Here is a 19,543-nt window from a genome sequence, read left to right as displayed (position 1 = left end):
AGGTGGGGCATATGCAGGGCTGGACTAGAAATAAAAAGCAGCCCCCAAAACACTGAAGACAATCCCTTTTTTTCTATTGAGTCCATAGAATGCACACACCCTCATCTTTATCAAGTGGATTATTGGGATGTGCCATTGCCCAATATATTTTTTTTAAGAATTAAATTAGTTTAATGAAAAAATAAAAAAATGCCAGATAGTTGATACATAGGCACCCTTCAATGCAATTTCATCCATGACTCCCTTTTACAGTCTTGTTAGTGTGATCTTGGGAAGTCACTCAAAGCATTGTGTCACTCTGTCTCACAGTGTGACTTGACTATACACTAGAAGCCATTAAAAAGAAGGCTACTTAAACAATGCACAGTCTAGGAAATATACTTGGTGACCGTAATCCATATAGCTCAAAGTAGGAAAGCCTTACTAGCAGCAACATTTCCTTAGATTGTAGCTGGTCAGCACAAGCTGCTGCAGCCCAATCTAACCCAATCTAACCTTGCAGGCCAATCTAACCTTGCAGGCCAATCTAACCTTGGGTGCATTTTTTGGAGAATATAACTTTGCTGATAACTGAACCCCTACAATCAGTTCAGCCTTTTTACTCATTTTAAACCATGATTTAGTCTAATTTAATGACCCAGTAATAATGAATTTAACTTTTATCGAATTGTGCTATATTTGTAATTTGTTTTTACAATATCGCACACAATTTTGTCATCACCTTCAACACTAACCCTAAGTGAAACACCTAAGAAAGCTTCTGTGATAGTGTGTTCAAAAAGTCTGTCTGGGAATCACTCATTTACAGCATTATAAGATTTAGCAAAAAACAGCATCAAAAATACAGGACAGCAGATATAGCAATATAAAGCATTATCATTACTAACCTGAGTCGAATGTAGAGTCTCTTTTAGATGCCAGAGGAACTGCAGACAAAAGACCTGTGAAATAGACACATAAAACACATTAATGACATCTTTTACAGACAGCATCCATAGCATCTAGAGATACAACTAGACTAGTAGTTAAAATATTTATTATTATTCTTTATTTATAAAGCGCCAACAAATTCTGCAACGCTGTCCATAGGTACAAAGATAAAAGTACAGTACAATACAATATAAAAAACACCAGACAAAGTTTAACAAACAAATAAAGGGGGAATTAAAGGGACACTGTACCCAAAATGTTTCTTTCATGATTCAGATTGAGCATGAAATTTTAAGCAACTTTCTAATTTACTCCTATTATCAAATTTTCTTCATTCTCTTGGTATCTTTATTTGAAATGCAAGAATGTAAGTTTAGATGCCGGCCCATTTTTGGTGAACAACCTGGGTTGTCCTTGCTGATTGGTGGATAAATTCATCCACCAATAAAAAAAGTGTTGCCCAGAGTACTGAAAACAAAAAAAGCTTAGATGCCTTATTTTTCAAATAATGATAGCAAGAGAATGAAGAAAAATTGATAATAGGAGTAAATTAGAAAGTTGCTTAAAATTGCACGCTCTTTCTGAATTAAAACAGAAAAAAATTGGGTTCAGTGTCCCTTTAAGGGCTCTGTTCCTGTGGGAACTTACAATATAGATGGGTAGGAGGGTGAGAAACAGGAGGTGGGGACTGCAAAGGTGGGAATGATGTTAGTGTGGAGTTAGATGAGGGCAGCTATTAGGATTAGGTTACCAGAGAACCATCTACACGGAAAAACTTCAGAACTAGGTCTCATTATTAAAACTGGTAAACTAATTAAACATTTTAAAACAATAGGATGAATGAAGAGTCTTGGGGTTGAGATACATTATGACAGCATTAATTATATTTGTATAACTCCAACGAGCAAGATTCCTCTGCCTAGTTTGCCACACTCTTTCCACTGTATGCAAGGTGCTACAGTAGGGGGAAATAACCCATTCACTAGAAGGTACAGTAGCATTTTTTTATCTTGCAGGACATTTTGTTAATACAATTAGTGAAATAAAATATGTTCATCATTCTGAAGCAACCTTTAAATGAGTAACGATTTAGCTATATTTATGTCATTATTTTGTCTTGCAGAAGTACCTATATCTGCCTGTCAATGTGGTGCATATGTATTGCATATAAAAAAAAACTCCCCCCAATATCCTGTCTCCCTCATTTGAAGCTATACGCATTTGTGGTATGTTGAGAATTAGCTAAATAGTTCTCATCTGTCTTGTCACATTCACATTCCCCCCATACCCCTGAACCACCCCAACCACTTAGACATAGAACTTGATTCCTTTGGAGTTGTAGTTTTTATTCCACATTTGTCCCTAACTTTGTTCTATTAGGAACTTTTCCATTTTTTTCGTTCTAATTTTGGTTGGTCTTATTTCTTTATTTTTGTCTTTTAACCCCTCTATCATTTTACCTCTAGCACGCCCACTGTCACCCTCCAAGTCTATCCCTCTATTATGTACTCTTCCTCTATCACACTCCATAAATCCCACTATCACCCTCCCTGTCTCTCCCTCTATTATGTACTCTTACTCTATCACTCGCTCCACCACACCCACTATCACTCTACCCCCGTCTTTCCCACTATCATTCTTCCTGTCCCTCTCACTATCATTCTTCCTGTCTCTCCCACTATCATTCTTCCTGTCCCTCTCACTATCATTCTTCCTGTCTCTCCCACTTTACCCTCTCTGACTCTCTCAAAATGATTCTGTCTCTCACACTATCACTTTTTCATTCTTTTCCACTGTCACTACTCCCGTCTCTCCCACTTTTACTCTCCCTGTCGCTTCCACTATCACTTTACCTGTCTTTCCCACTATTATTCTTCCTGTCTCTCCCACTTTTACTCTTCCTGTCTCTCCCACTATCACTCTTCTTGTCTCTCCCACTTGTACTCTTCCTCTCTCTCTCACTATCATTTTCCCTGTCTATCCACCTATCACTCTCCTCTCATGCTCTTTACCTATATCTCTCCCACTAGCATTCCCATATATCTCTACCATCTCACTCTCTCTCACACCCTCTCTTAAATATTTGAGTTTATACCATTTTTTTTTATTTTCTCTCAAGTTACATTTACTGGTGAAAGACACCACATTATTATGATCTTAGATACAGAGAGCAACAAAGCATTGCTTTTAATAATACAGTCATCTGACATAAGATGGTTATCATTATTTATATTGCAATCTGCCCAGTTTTCTGTTAACCCTGCCATTGGGCTCAATCCTGTTAAAGAGGCTAATTCAATGACAATACGTAGGAGTAGCAAAGAGACATTTCTAGACAGAATTCTAAACTATGGCACCATAAGGCATTTCTCAGTCATAAAAGCAAAGATTCATAATGATGTGGAATTAAACCAAACAAGACAACAGGGATGGAAAAGGGAGAAAAAGAAAGAAAATCTTCACTTTCGCTCTGCCTCATAGAAAAAAAAAAGCAAGATCATGTTCTGCTAGACAATGTCCACAGAAGATAGAAGTTAAAAAAAAAGCAGATAAAAAGTAAAAATATTCATTTTACCATGGCTACAAAATCTCATGGAAAATGCGACATTATCTAACCCAATACAAACTTTCCATTTTATAGAGATAATCTAGATTAAAAATGACCTGTGCCCAATAGAAAGTAAAGATTTTAGCTAGTTATATTCTATAGATAAAACCAAAGTAAAACCAAAGTATCAAAAGACTAAGGGAAGTTCTAGGGAACCCAGAAACCTGAAAAAGTCTACAAATTTAGACATAGTCAAACTGAAAAGCCTTCAGGAATTGTTATTGTCTATATAGGGTCCATGCTGGTTGCCAAAATATAAATATTCTAATTTAGTAACTCCCACAGACTACATAATCACTGAACTGACAAAGTAAGCCACCAATGGAGTAAACTAAGACCTACATTTGAAACCCCGCTTACCCTCTCTAAATGAGACAAACAATCTCAAAATATGAGTATGGTAACTCCTAGATACAACAATCTAAATTAAGGTCTAAAAGGACCTGTTCTTTTTTCATAGCAACACTATTGTGATTAAAGATATTAGGAAATGCTAATTCAGAAAGGATTCATTTTTGAAGTGTAGCAAGCACAATTTGGAAGATTTTGCCATACTAATCGTAAGAAATAAAGGATCTTTCAAATTAAAGCAATGTGGCTTTTGGAACCAACACATGGAGACATTGAAATAAATGCAAACGTTTGGCCAGGATAGTCATCTTAAGAGCAGCTATATGGCCCATCCATGAAATCTCAGGGAATTCCATCAATCTAAGGTTGTACACAATGATTGTAGAAGCAGGGAAAATAATTGAAGGGATAACATTAGTGTGGTCATGCAATAAATAAACTACTAGGTGTTTCAGTGAAGAGGAATTAAAAAGGTACTACGACTTCAGGGAGACCAATAGCTTATCTGGAAAGTTTAGTGCAAAGTCTCATTGTTGGAATAATCAAACCTATAATGATGATGATGTTTACCAAAGCAAGATATCAGTGATTAAAGTTCTGGCAATGATGTCATTGGCATGCAGAAAGAGAAGTAGTCTGCCAGGAACAAACAACAGCTCAGTGGCTTGTTCTATGGTCTAGTTACTACCTGGGAGTAACTTCTTTTAGCCCAATTGTGCTTTTCATAGAGGAAAACTTTTCTGAAGTATATCAGTCTGATCCGCCTAACAAGTCAGTCCAGTCCCGATTTACCAGGCAATTCTCCTCAGTAAATGGGAAATGGCAACCCCAGACAAAATGTTCAGCAACCTCAGACAAAAATGCTTGGTATATAACTTGACATCTATGTTTTTAAGAGAGATCTTGTTTCAATGGCGTTGTTACAATGAAGGAGCACTGCTTGTCCCAAGTGGAAACTGGCGCTAATACAATCAGCAGTGTTAGTTGCACATCTGAGTGGGAAAACTGCAGGTTCTGAGTGGAACTTATACAATGTTCTAATCCCTTTGCAGAGGTTAAACACACTGTAAAGTAGGGTCAATAGTTTTAAAATGGCATGCTGGCATGCTCTAACAAATTAGAGCTTGTCATTTTTTGACTATTATAGCCCTTTAATTCAAATAGAAGCTATTCAAACGAATTGTAAAGGCTTAGAATATAAAACAAAAACACAAAAAAAAAGATCACTATCCGTATATGATGGATTGCATGGCTGCCAATAATTTATCAAATTATTTTTTTTTACGTAAAATATATAAACGTTTTGGATTTAAAAAAGAATTCCTCTGACATTTGTAAATTATTTAATCAAATGTTGCTTTTATTTTAAAAAGAACAGCTTCCTTATCTTTGCTAACACAACATAGATAACACTGTAGTATGTGTGCGAGCTTATTAGCAGTTGCACATGCACAATGTTTGAATTCCCATGACACAAATACACAACCAGAAATTCCTGTGATTAGTGCTAACTACAAGAACATACAAACGTGGGATCACTTTTATTGGGAAATTAGTTTAAAATATTATACATACATATATATACACACACACACAGGCCAGGATTGGCCATAAGGCATACAAAGCAAATGCCCGGTGGGCAGGGCTCTTATGTGGGCCTTCCTGCTATTTACACCCTCTCTTAATATGAGTAACATTAGGAAAGTTTTTACAGTCTGCCTATTTTATAAAGCAGAAAGTACCTTAAAGGGACACTGAACCCATTTTTTTTCTTTTGTGATTTAGATAGAGCATGCAATTTTAAGCAACTTTCTAATTTACTCCTAATATCAAATTTTCTTCATTCTCTTGGTATCTTTATTTGAAAAGCTAGAATGTAAGGTTAGATGCCGGCCCATTTTTTGTGAACAACCTGGGTTGTTCTTGCTGATTAGTGGATAAATTCACCCACCAATAAACAAGTGCTGTCCAAGGTTTGAACCAAAAATTGGCTGGCTCCTTAGCTTAGATGCCTTCTTTTTCAAATAAAGATAGCAAGAGAACAAAGATAAATTGATAATAGGAGTAAATCAGAAAGTTGCTTAAAATTGCATGCTCTATCTGAATAACAAGAGAAAAAATTTGGGTTCAGTGTCCCTTTAAGCAAAGGTGTTGCAGAATGAGAGTTCTGGTTTATAATGGCTACCTAGGCCTTTAAATGCCTGAGCCTATTTTTGTTCCCAGTCAGGTCCTGCTCACACACATACATACAAACACACACACATAGATAGATAGATAGATAGATAGATAGATAGATAGATAGATAGATAGATAGACATACATAAACACACACACACACACATATAGACTTATATAAAATGTATCTAATATTTATATCTGGTGTTTTCCGCACCTTGAAGTAGATTTGTGAGAGCCTATGCTGTTTTATTAAACAGACTTTTATCACAGGTGGCTGTAACTACTACTGAATTAAAAAGGCTAGTTTGGCTGCCTATACATCAGTGGATCAACAACCTTACTTGATCTGAATGGAAATTTATGATTAAAAATAGAGTGTTGAATATTGACTGAGAATACTACAGGAAACCACAGCAGTCTTTGAACATGTTAAAATACACAAATAGAATTAAAGGGACACATTTAGAGCATGTAATATTAGCATTTTTAACCCTGCACGTCTATGTGTTTAAAAGGGAGTACTGCAAATTATAGTGTCATTCTTGCACTATAATGTCCCTTTAAGTCTGCACTATGAATGATAATATAAAATACTTTATGTACAAAAAGAATGCTTATTTATTATTTTTGTTATTTTAATTTTTTTGTATTAATTTCCAAGTAATGTAACTACACTTGAAAAAAAAAAACACAAAAAACCCCAACAACTTTGTTTACAGTGCATTGCGTGTAAAACAATAACATTTCTGAAATCTCTTTGTTTCTATAGCATGAAATTATTGCAATTTCCAATAAATCCTTTTAAAACAAATTGGCCAATAGTGTTTCAAAACTTGCTATCTTAAATACCTCATTTATAATCATCCATTGTCATTAACTCCAAAGAGAAAATGAAATCGATCTATGTCATGCAGTACGAAGCCTATCATAATGAAGTGACAGCCGAGAACTGCTGTTCCTGAGCTGCAGGCATCTGTCTTCATATGGTAGCTGAGCACGATCGGTGCTTCGCTTCAATTTGAAAGCAGATGCAAGATTGTTACAGACAGTGACACTATGGGTGTCAATATCTGTAACAATCATCTGCTGGTGCCAACAGCAGAGGAGGGAGGGAAAGCGGGAGGCGGGTGGGTGGCCCAATAGTAGAGGGGGCCCTATGGTACAGAAAAAAAAAATTAAAGGGAGAGGGAGCAATGGGGCACTGCACTACAGAATATGGGTGGAATGGGGAGATGGGGATGCCATATGTTATGATCACAGGGAGAGGGCAGGTGGGGGGACCACTACATTACAGAAAACAAAACAGAAAAATACAAATACAATTTAAAATATCTATAATATAAGTACTGGCAGACAGCTGCCAGTACCAAAGATGGCTGCCATTAGTGGGAGGGTGGAGGCTTAGAGAGCTGCTTGGGAGGGATCAGGGGGTGGGAGGGGTCACTACACTGCAGAAAAAATAATTAAAAAACTAATAATTATAATAATAAATGGGTGGGGGAAGCTGCATGGGAGAGATCAGGAGGCGGGGAGAGGTCAGGGTAATCTCTACTATACAGCTAAAATTAACCTTACAAGTTACATGATTAACCCTTTCAGGGCCAGGAATAGTAAAAGTGTGGTGCGCAGCTGCAATTAGCAGCCTTCTAATTACCAAAAACCAATAGCAAAGCCATGCATGTCTGTTATTTCTGAACAAAAGGGGATCCCAGAAATGCTTTCACAATCATTTGTGTCATGATTGCACAAACAATATGTAAAATATTTCAGTGAGAAACCAGTTTGTGAAAAAGTTAACTTTTTTTTTTTTTTATGATCACATTTGGTGGTGAGATGGTGGTGAGATGGTGGCATGAAATATACCAAAATGGGCCTAGATCAATACCTTGGGATGTCTACTTAAAAAATATAGAAAGGGGCGGAGCGTAAAGGAGTATGGAGTCGGGTGCATAGTGGAGAAGCTCCGTGCAGTGTATCAAGCATAGAAGGCTTTGCAGGCTGCTTGATTAGTGGATTAACTCGCAACCAGACCCCAGAGATGCTCTGAACCTCAGAGTGACTAGTGACAGCGGCAGAGCCGATTTCCCTGCGTCCCTGGTCGAGTCGCAGCATATATCCACAGCAAAGCTGGAAGTGTCAACGCCATTTTAACAAGTCATGTGGTGATACCGGCCAGACCGTGGGGAGCTGAACAAATATAAGAGGCTGAGGATATGCAGTGGATGGGGATTGAAATACTATAAACAGTGAGTACCTTATTTGTGTACACTGCAGCAAAAGGACACAAAGCGATTGCCTAATACAGGCTACAATAAAATGTATAGATCCTGCCGAGAAGGCCCTTATAACAGAGGGGCTTGGGTACACACAGCATTACATTTGTGGACAGCCTGTCAGCTTTAATACAGGAATTTACATAATTGATGGCCAATATTTTAACAGGGCTTCCCCATAACATATATATATAGATGAAGTAAGCGTAATATAAATCAGCTCCTATTAAAAAGCAATCATATATCCTCACTACATCTTATAAATGAGAAAGCTATTTTGGGGATACAGTTGAGATTATATATATATATATATATATATATATATGCCTTTGGGGGCATGTGAGGCCTAAAGAAGCAGAGGAGATTATAAGAGAGGTATACCCTATCACAGCACAGAAACGGTAAAACCGTCAAATCACTGTCCGGCTGGACAAATGATATGACCCAAAAGATGGCAACAAGGAAGCAGAACAAACAGCCACAAGGTGGAAAAGCACACACAGCTAGCATTTTCTTTAAATCCTCTAAGGGTGATAGATCTGTTGACACTCAAAATACCTTGCAAGATGATGATATTGACTCTGACTCTCACTCCATTTCATTACAAGACAACCTTACCCCTGTCACAAAGGCAGATCTTAAGAAGTTAATTTTGAAGCAATATATATCACATAATTTTGATAAATTATGGGAGAAAATGGATACAATGCAGCAAACCGTGACTAACAGCTTTGCGGACATTAAACAAGATATCCAAGAGCTAGGCACATGTGTTGCCTCCTTGGAGGATAACGAAGATTCTGTCAGGGAGGAGGTTAATACAGTATCTTAGCAGGTTCTCTCACACCAACAAGAAATAGAACTTATTCAAGATAAAATGGAGGATCTCGAAAACCGTAGCCGCCGGTGTAACATCAGGCTGAAGGGTATACCTGAAGATATCACTGCGACTAATTTGGAGACCTATCTGACGCAACTATTCCAAGCTATCACAGGAGTAGCGGAGGAGAACATGTTCCAGATGGAGAGGGTACAAAGAGCCCTAAGAGCGAGACCCAATGGAGAAGCCCCCCCCAAGGGATGTTATAGTTTGTATGTTCAAATTTCGGGAAAAGGAAGCTATCCTGGCTGCTTCCAGGAAGAACCCGACCTTCAAATTTCAGAGGACAGTTATTCAATTTTTTCAAGACCTTTGCTCCAGAACCTTACAGAAGAGAGGTGCATTGAGGCCACTCATGATGTTATTAAGGAAAAATCAAATCACTTATAGATGGGGTTTTCCTTTTGCACTGCATATACTTCACAGTGGTACAACATACACCTTAAGAGAAGCAAAGGATATCCCAGAAATATGTAATCATCTAGGCTTGGAGGTTCCCAGACTTCCCCCTTCTCAACCGGGAGGGGGGGAGGAGGGCCCCACCAAATCCCGTAGTACTTCACAAAGACAGAGCTGGACGAGGATCTCCAAGAAAAAGCAGAAGACTTGAGCCTCTTATTGAACTTTTGTCAAGATGGAGGTCATCTGACAGATCCATGTCCTGAGACGAACTTCAGATAAGTATAACAGTTCTTTTGTTTGTCCACATAGTGAAAAAAACTAGGATTCAGGTCTTTGGTAACTGAATTCTTTCTGAGCTTTTTTTTTTTAAAAAAACCCCACAAGGGGTGAGGTAAAAGAAGCTTAAGTTATAACCATTGACGGGTCAAATAGTTTAATGCATACCTTTATATATAGCTGAAACTCGCAGCTACATTTAGAGATAGACTCACTAATGCTCCATGGGACTGCCAAATGATTGAGATGAGAGTCTAGGAGTTTAACGTTGCTGTTAATGTAATTTTCTATGATTCATATGACACCTATGCTATATTTAATGTATCAATATAAGATCACTCACTGCACAAAAGTTTTTCTACTTGTTTTGTTTAAAAGATTTTTCTATGATGTTTTTACAAAATGGAAGGGTGCATGACTCATATTTGACATTTTTTCTTTGTAATCTCATGTTAAATTTGTTTTTTATTATTTCATGTTATAGATTAGTGTGTACTTGTGGTATGTGGTTCTACATTGGAAGTGTGAGGGGGTTTAAAAGATTTAGATAGTCTGGAAGGATACATATTATGGCTCAATCTATTAGAATCATCTCACATAATGTGAGAGGACTCAATACTGATGTTAAACGCAGGACAGCAATAACCCAATACACTAAGGCGAGAGCAGATGTTGTTATGCTACAGGAAACCCACTTTACTAATGAGGTTTTACCCAAATATTGGTCTAGACACTTTAATCTCTCATATCATTTGACTACAGACTCGAAAAAAAGAAGGGTATCTATCCTTCTATACCAGTCTCTACATTTTAATACTGAAGAGGTAATAAGGACCTCATGGGTAGATATCTTATAGTCAAGGGTCGCATCCAAAATACACAAGCCACTCTCTGTAATGTATATGCCCCTAATGAAAAGCAAGATATATTTTTCCACCATATAATTTGGTAAAAACAATTAAAGATTACTTATCAATGCATAATATAATAGACTCCTGGGAAGCCAAATATGGAATCACTACGAACTATACATTCTACTGAAATGCACATAACATATTCCAGACTGGATTATATTTTTGTAAGACAAATATTGACATCTAATATCATTTCATCATCAATAAAACCTTGTGTGTGGTCTGACCACTCCATTGTTCAATTAGAGATGACAGGCATACTAAACATACATAGGCAGCGTTCATGGACGTTTGACCTGACCATACTAAAATTCCAACCCACACATTTAAAAATAGTCAGAGCTCTAAAAGAATACTGGTGACTGAACATGGGTACAACTAATAACATGATTAACATGTGGGCAGCTCACAAACCCTATCTTTGTGGATTATTAAGGAGGAATCAATAGCTAATAAAAAGAGTAGAGTTAAAACAGATAAGCTTCAAAGCAAAATAAATATACTAGAGAAAAAGAACCAACATCTGCCACAACATTTCAGTTACTCCAAGCTAAAAGGAAAACTCTTGCTAAAATGTTGGACGACAAGTCAATTAAAGCTATCCAAATGCTAAAAGCCCACTACTACTTATATTCAAACAAACCAGACAAATATCTTGCTCATAAACTTAGAGAAAGAACTAAGAACTTTTCTATCCCGGTTTACAAAAATCAGATGGCACACACACCTCACATCCGCAAGAAATAGCAGATACATTTGCAGACTATTACGCATTCCTGTATGATGGTCGTAAAGTGGAGTGGTCCCCATATACACAAGAACTACTTCAGCGGTTCCTGAACAGAGCCAAACTAAATAAAGTGGATCAGCAGGAGAGGGAAGGATTGAATGCTGAAATTAATGAGCAGCAAATATTGTTGGCAATAAAAGATTTGAAATCAGGTAAAGCAGCGGGACCAGATGGTTATCCCGGGGAGTACTATAAATTGTTTAAGGCAGAATTAGTCCCCTATCTGCAGAAATGTTGTAACAATGTCATGCAGGGTAAGGAGATATCAACAGATCTATTAAGGACCAAAATAGTGGTAATTCCTAAAGCGGGTAAGAAACTTGAGAGGTACCAAAGTTATAGACCGATCTCACTGATCAATCAGGACATTAAAATTTTAACCAAGGTCTTGGCCAAGAAAATGAAGACAATCATCCCGCAGCTAGTCCACTTCGACCAGGTGGGTTTTGTGACAGAAAGGGAGGCTCCAGATAATGTAAGGAGAACTTTAGCTTTGGTGGATTATCTGGTGGGTACTGGGACGCCTTCTCTGCTCCTTACCCTGGATGCGGAGAAGGCGTATGACAGGGTGGACTGGACATATATGGAAGCCATCTTAACTGAAATGTGTTTTAAAGGGACAGTCTACACCAGAATTTGTATTGTTTTAAAAGATAGATAATCCCTTTATTACCCATTTCCCAGTTTTGCATAACCAACACAGTTATAATAATATACTTTTAACCTCTGTGATTATCTTGTATCTAAGCCTCTGCAAACTGCCCCTTTTTCAGTTCTTTTGACAGACTTGCAGTCTAGCCAATCAGTGCCTGCTCCCAGATAACTTCTCGTGCACGAGCACAGTGTTATTTATATGAAATACGTGAACTAACACCCTCTAGTTGTGAAAAACTGTTAAAATGCCATCTGAAAGAGGTGGCCTTCAAGGTCTAAGAAATTAGCATATGAACCTCCTAGGTTAAGCTTTCAACTAAGAATACCAAGAGAACAAAGCAAAATTGGTGATAAAAGTAAATTGGAAAATTGTTTAAAATTACATGCTCTATCTGAATCATGAAAGTTTATTTTGGCCTAGACTGTCCCTTTATTGGGGATTTCATGAGAGCTCTGAAGGGAATCTACTCCACCCCAACGGCCATCATCAGGGCGGCAGGCTTCCAATCGAGAACCATCAATATCCTTAATGGTACGCGGCAGGGCTGCCCTCTGTCACCAATTTTATTTGCTCTTTGCATTGAACCACTTGCGGCAAGCATTAGGAACACCCCAGAAATAACAGGAGTTAAACTGAAAAACTTAGACCATAAACTCTCGCTCTTTGTTGATGATGTTTTATTAACTTTGACTAAGCCTTTGATGTCCCTCACAAATTTATACCAGATTTTGCATGACTTTTCCTTGATTTCGGGTTATAAGATCAATTTAGATAAATGCGAAGCCTTACCCTTAGCTTTGCCACAACATACCAGGAAATTAATTAAAACTAACTTTGATTTGACTTGGGTCAAAAAAGCCATTACCTATCTTGGGGTTAAAATAGCTGACACCTATACAAATCTATATGACCTCAACTATCTCCCTTTGATTAAATCAATTGATAAAGTTTTGTGAAAATGGATAACATAAAGATTTTCTTTTTATGGGAGGCTGTAAGTCCCCGGATTTTATATCTTTTCAGAGCTTTGCCAGTTGCAGTCTCTAAGTCAGAGCTGTTTAAGATGCAATCAATCATAAATAATTATTTGAGAGGAGATAGAAAGGCGTGAATCGCTTCACATACTTTAACACTGCATAGGCACATGGGAGGGGTGGGTTTTCCAAACCTAAATGACTACTACCGAGCAGCGAGAATATCACAGGCATCCTTATTAAGTAATAATAAAAACATCCTCTGGACTAGAATAGAAGCTGACTTGGGGGGATATGAAAACCCAGCAGATATATTATGGGACACTACACAAAAACAAGACAAACCATATTATAGTTCAATTCTCACTATTGAAACGGTAAGGTTATGGAAATCCCTAACGGGATCTCTGGCACTACTTCACTTGAGATCACATATTATTCCTCTGAAGTGCCTCCTGCACCCAGATTCACATCAACAAATGGGGAAATGGTTCAATAAGGGGCTATATGAAGTGGCAGATTTTTTAGACGGTGGAAGGATTCAGTCTTACACTCAGATACAAGACAGAATTCAACCATTGAAATTGCAATGTATTTTTATCTCCAGATATCCTCAGCTTTATATAAATATTGTTCCCCGTGGCCACTACAAACATATACTACACTAGAACGCATATGTACTACTCCCACGAGACAAAAAAAGTTGATCTCCATTATATATAACTTTTCAGGAAGCAAAGTCCATTGATAACTCATCACTTATACATAAATGGATAAGAGATACTGGATTAGACCTACCAAAAGACAAATGGAATCAAATTTTATACGACTCGGGTAGAGGGCTGACAGGAGCTGATTTAAAGGAGAAATGTATTAAAACAGTTTTCAGATGGTACCTCACACCGGAGAAAGCCTCCCATTTTACCAGGGAGCGTACAAGCCACTGTTATAGAGGTTGTAGACAAATAGGAACCTATCTACACATGTGGTGGAATTGCCCTATGGTTAGGGTGGTTTGGGATAAGTTACAGAAACTATTAGGCCAGATTCTACAAGAACCTGTCTCCCTGAATGTAGCTCAATCTCTTCTAAACCATGAGCTTACCCCCTTCGGTGTGGCAATTAACACATTTATCAAAACTCTTTGTACAGCAACTAGAATTTGTATTGCCAGACATTGCAAGGAGGAAGCTCCAGAGTGGCAGGAAGTTTTAGACAAAATTAAATATATATATATATAGTATGTCAGAACTATCAGCTACCATTAAGGGGACTAGAGAGCAATTTACTAAGATATGGTTCTATTGGATTATGCAGCAGGAGGAGAGAAATACACATTAGAAGGGGAATTACATCACAGTGCATTTCGGACAAGACTTATAAATTTTGGTTTTAGGAACCTTGAGATAGGATATGTTATACCCCAATCACTCCTAGAAAAGGAGGTATTTAGCTTTAATTCGACTCCAATGTAGAATACCACAGAATAAAGACCACACAGTTGTTATACATTGTTTAGTTTTAAAAGTTTGTTTTTTTCTGTTACATTAAAATCACAGAAGTAAATTACAACTATAGGAGGGGATGAAGGGTAAAAGTGACTTTTGATGGTATCTGTGCTGGGGGACCCTGTCCCCGAAGATGGTGACTGTGCAAAGGGAGAGAGGAGAAGTGGTAAATATGCTTCCACCTGAAATGGAGAAGGAAAATTAAGCACCAAAAAAAGGGACAATGACTCAATAGAAGAAATATACAATGGTTATGGTACCTATTTAGATGAGCACTGGGATGTCTCAGACATTCCACGTTTAGATTCCTCCATTCTCACCCACTTATATCAAGGTTGGGTAGACGCCTAGCTTGGAATGATAAAGATTATATTGTATGTTGCTTTCGGGTACATGTTCTATTGTTCCCATGTATTCCTTTATTTTTGCAGATGTGACTTAATTAATAAAGAAATATTTCAATTAAAAATATAGAAATATACATATAGTTTTAATAGGTAAATAAATAAAAAAATTCTGTTTAAATGGAGAGATACCAAAAATGATAAAAATTCTCCGGTATTTTGGGTACGTTTTTTTCTGAAATTCCTCATAACAAAGGGGTTAGAGGGACAATTTACTTCAATACCTCAAATTTCATTCTCATGGTATTCCTTGTTGAAGAGAATACCTAGGTAGGTACTGTTCATGAGTCTGGACTAAATAGCAGCAGCTCTGCAAGAATTATTTTGAGCACTAGATGGCAGCAGTATTTGCACAATGTATAACATTGTTAAAAGCATTCTTGCAAAATGTATATGCTACTTATACACCATGCATTCTTAGGAGTACAGAGCTCACACCAGTCACACATAATCCAGGTCCACTGGAGAGAGCATATAGGGGCCGATTTACTAATGTCTGTCGGACATGATATGCTGTAGCGTATCATGTCCGACAGAAATCGCTGAATGCGGACAAAATACGTTGTCGGCATTCAGCATTTCACAATCAGTCCTAGTGAACTGCTTGTGCAATGCTGCCCCCTGCAGGTGGGTGTGTGTGTCAATAAACCTGATCGTATTCGCACGGAAATAGGGTGAATTGGCCCTATTCGGGACATAGTAAATCGGCCCCATAGTCTGTCTCTGTAACTACTCTCCAATCTGTAAACTACATGCCTACCTCTGCAAACCCTCCACTCAGTCCGGCCTCTAAACTATTAATTCATCCACTTGTTTGCAGTGATTCCAGCCTTAGTTCTCTCCGACTAAGCAACCAGTCTCCCCATCCCAGGTAGCCTCAGCAAAATGTATAGGGAGTATATTCGTTTACTGCCCCTTCTTTCTCCTCATATACTTATTTACTCCACTTTTTTCTTGTATATAAACTAAAATTAAAATGTGTGTTTGTGTATTATGCATCATATAGTAGGCTATTTGCATTGTGTGTAGGTATGAACATTTAGTGATGTGTAAAATGCACAACACTGGTAATAACAAACATATTGATCTGTTGTGTGTCTGCATGGCAAGATGGTTAATTTGCATTTAATAAACCTTAAAGGGACACTGGACCCAATTTTTTTCTTTTGTGATTCAGATAGAGCATGACATTCTAAGCAACATTCTAATTTACTCCTATCAATTTTCTTTGTTCTCTTGCTATCTTTATTTGAAAAAAGTGCAGAACCTTAGACAGCACTTGTTTATTTGTGGATGAATTTATCCAACAATCAGCAAGAACAACCCAGGTTGTTCACCAAAATGGGCCGGCATCTAAACTTTTCTTGCTCTTCAAATAACGATACCAAGAGATAGAAGTAAATTAGAAAGTTGCTAAAATTGCATGGTCTATCTGAATCACAAAAGAAAAAAATTGGGTTCAGTGTACCTTTAAGGGAAAATTTAGAAAAAATTGTATTAGCAACAGAACATTTGTGTTGTTGCATTTAATAAACGGACAGGGGCGCACATACTTTCCCTGGCGGAAGTCAGCATATTAAGCAAGCGCTATTTTGCGCTAGCGTGCAATCCCGCCCTCTGCCCGCGCACAGCTAATTATGCAAAGGCAGGAGCTGTAGAGGTGGCAAAAGATTAGGGTAGCAGCGGTTTGATGACCGCTGCTTGTTAAATACGGCGTGCAGGTTCTTTTGTGAGAACCTGCAGCCGTAGTGGGTCAAAAGGCTTGTGAAGCCTTTGATAAATTGACCCCTTAGTATCTGAGGGTAGCTTCAAAAGCTTTTAAATTCAAATATGAAGAGCCTGAAACTTGTCCTCAAAATAATACTAAAGCAGCAGTATGAGTCAAGTAATGTCTTTTATGTATTTTATATACAGTATCTCACAAAAGTGAGTACACCCCTCACATTTTTGAAAATATTTTATTATATCTTTTCATGTGACAACACTGTGTAAATTTGCTGTCCCCTCAAAATAACTCAACACACAGCCATTAATGTCTAAACCGTTTGCAACAAAAGTGAGTACACCCCTAAGTGGAAATGTCCAAATTGGGCCCAATTAGCCATTTTCCCTCCCCAATGTCATGTGACTCGTTAGTGTTACAAGGTCTCAGGTGTGAATTGGGAGCAGGTGTGTTAAATGTGGTGTTATCGCTCTCACACTCTCTCATACTGGTCACTGGAAGTTCAACATAGCACCTCATGGCAAAGAACTCTCTGAATAAAAAATTGTTGCTCTACATAAAGATGGCCTAGGCTATAAAAGGATTGCCAAGACCCTAAAACTGAGCTGCAGCACGGTGGGCAAGACCATACAGCGGTTTTACGGGACAGTTTCCACTCAGAACAGGCCTCACCATGGTCCCAAAGAAGTTGAGTGCATGTGCTCAGCATCATATCCAGAGGTTATCTTTGGGAAATAAATGTATGAGTGCTGCCAGCATTGCTGCAGAGGTTGAAGGGGTGGGGGGTCAGCCTGTCAGTGCTCAGACCATATGCCACACACTGTATCAAATTGGTCTGCATGGCTGCAGTCCCAGAAGAAAGCCTTTTCTAAAGATGATGCACAATAAAGCCCGCAAACAGTTTGCTGAAGACAAGCAGACTACGGACATGGATTGATAAAAAGAGAGAAGCGCTCAACCTGGGAACAAACAAAAGCATAATAGCTTGTTCTATGGCTAGTTACCATCCTAGACGCAGCCTCTTTTTGCTCAATATGTGCCTTTCACAGAGAAGAACATTCCTGTAGCATATCAGTCTGATCCTGACTTAACAGTACAGTCCAGCACCAAAATACCAGGCAATCCCTCTCTGAACGAGAGAAACAGCAAAACCCCAGATGTACATTTTGGCCTAGTGTGGGCCTCGTCAGTGAGGTGCAGCCATATCCCTCTAGGCAAACTGAGCAACGGGGCCGCGTTTGGATTCCTGCATCACACTTTGGGAGACTTTCCTAACAGTCATAATTTGCATAGATAAAAAGAGAGAAGCGCTCAACCTGGGAACGAACAAAAGCATAATAGCTTGTTCTATGGCTAGTTACCACCCTAGAAGCAGCCTCTTTTTGCTCAATATGTTACAGGAAAGTTGCTCAATATGTTATTCTACAGGAAATGTCTTCTCTGTGAAAGGTAAATATTGAGCAAAAAGATTCTGCTTCTAGGGTGTTAACTAGCCATAGAACAAGCTATTATGCTATTGTTCATTCCCAGGTCGAGCGCTTCTCTCTTTTTATTTATGCAAATTATGACTCTTAGGGAAGTCTCCCTAAGTGTGATGCGGGAATCCATACGTGGACCCGTTGCTCGGTGTGAGGGATATGGCTGCACCTCAGGCCCACACTAGGCCGAAACGTACGTCTGGGGTTTTGCCATTTTTCTCGTTCAGAGAGGGATTGCCTGGTATTTCTGTTCTGTACTGTTAAGTCAGGATAAGACTGATATGCTACAGGAAAGTTCTTCTCTGTGAAAGGCACATATTGAGCAAAAAGAGGATGCTTCTAGGATGGTAACTATCCATAGAACAAACTATTATGTTATTGTTCATTTCCAGGTTGAGCGCTTCTCTCTTTTTATTTAAGGACATGGATTACTGGAACCATGTCCTATGGTCCGATGAGACCAAGATAAACTTATTTGGTTCAGATGGTGTCAAGCGTGAGTGGCAGCAACCAGGTGAGGAGTACAAATAGAAGTGTGTCTTGCCTACAGCAAGCATGGTGGTGGGAGTGTCATGGTCTGGACCTGCAAGAGTGCTACCGGCACTAGGGAGCTACAGTTCATTGAGGGAACCATGAATGCCAAGATGACCACTGCCTTGCTAAAGAAGCTGAGGGTAAAGGTGATGGACTGGCCAAGTATGTCTCTAGACCTAAACCCTATTGAGCATCTGTGGGGCATCCTCAAACTGAAGGTTGGGGGAGCGCAAGGTCTTTAACATCCACCAGCTCTGTGATGTCATCATGGAGGAGTGGAAGAGGACTCCAGTGGCATCTGTAAAGCTCTGATGAACTCCATGCCCAAGAGTGTTAAGGATGTGCTGGAAAATAGTGGTGGCCACAGACAAAATTTAAACGTTAGCCCCAATTTGGACATTTCCACTTAGGGGTGTACTCACTTTTGTTGCCAATGGTTTAGAAATTAATGGCCGTGTGTTGAGTTACTTTGAGGGGAAAGCAAATTTACACTATCATACAGGCTGTGCAATCACTACTTTACATTGTAGCCAAGTATCATTTCTTCAGTGCTGTCACCTGAAAAGATATAATAAAATATTTACAAAAATGTGAGGGGTGTACTCACTTTTGTGAAATACTGTATCTAATCGCTGCTGTTTTCTATTCACAATATTGTCTATGGA

General features: G+C 38.4%; 1 protein-coding gene across 3 annotated transcripts in view; it reads right to left on the bottom strand.

The window, feature by feature from the left end:
• The window catches only part of HDAC9 (histone deacetylase 9), a 2,434,493-nt gene that overhangs the window by 1,863,358 nt on the left and 551,592 nt on the right, over window positions 1–19,543 (bottom strand). For all 3 annotated transcript variants that reach the window (XM_053714127.1, XM_053714129.1, XM_053714128.1), the window contains exon 3: window positions 888–941. In XM_053714127.1, the coding sequence (XP_053570102.1) occupies window positions 888–941 (54 nt within the window). The remainder of the gene's footprint in view (window positions 1–887; window positions 942–19,543) is intronic.

Source organism: Bombina bombina, chromosome 5 (assembly GCF_027579735.1).
Source record: "Bombina bombina isolate aBomBom1 chromosome 5, aBomBom1.pri, whole genome shotgun sequence".
NCBI classification, from domain to species: domain Eukaryota; kingdom Metazoa; phylum Chordata; class Amphibia; order Anura; family Bombinatoridae; genus Bombina; species Bombina bombina.
This window is presented reverse-complemented; position numbering and strand designations above follow the sequence as displayed.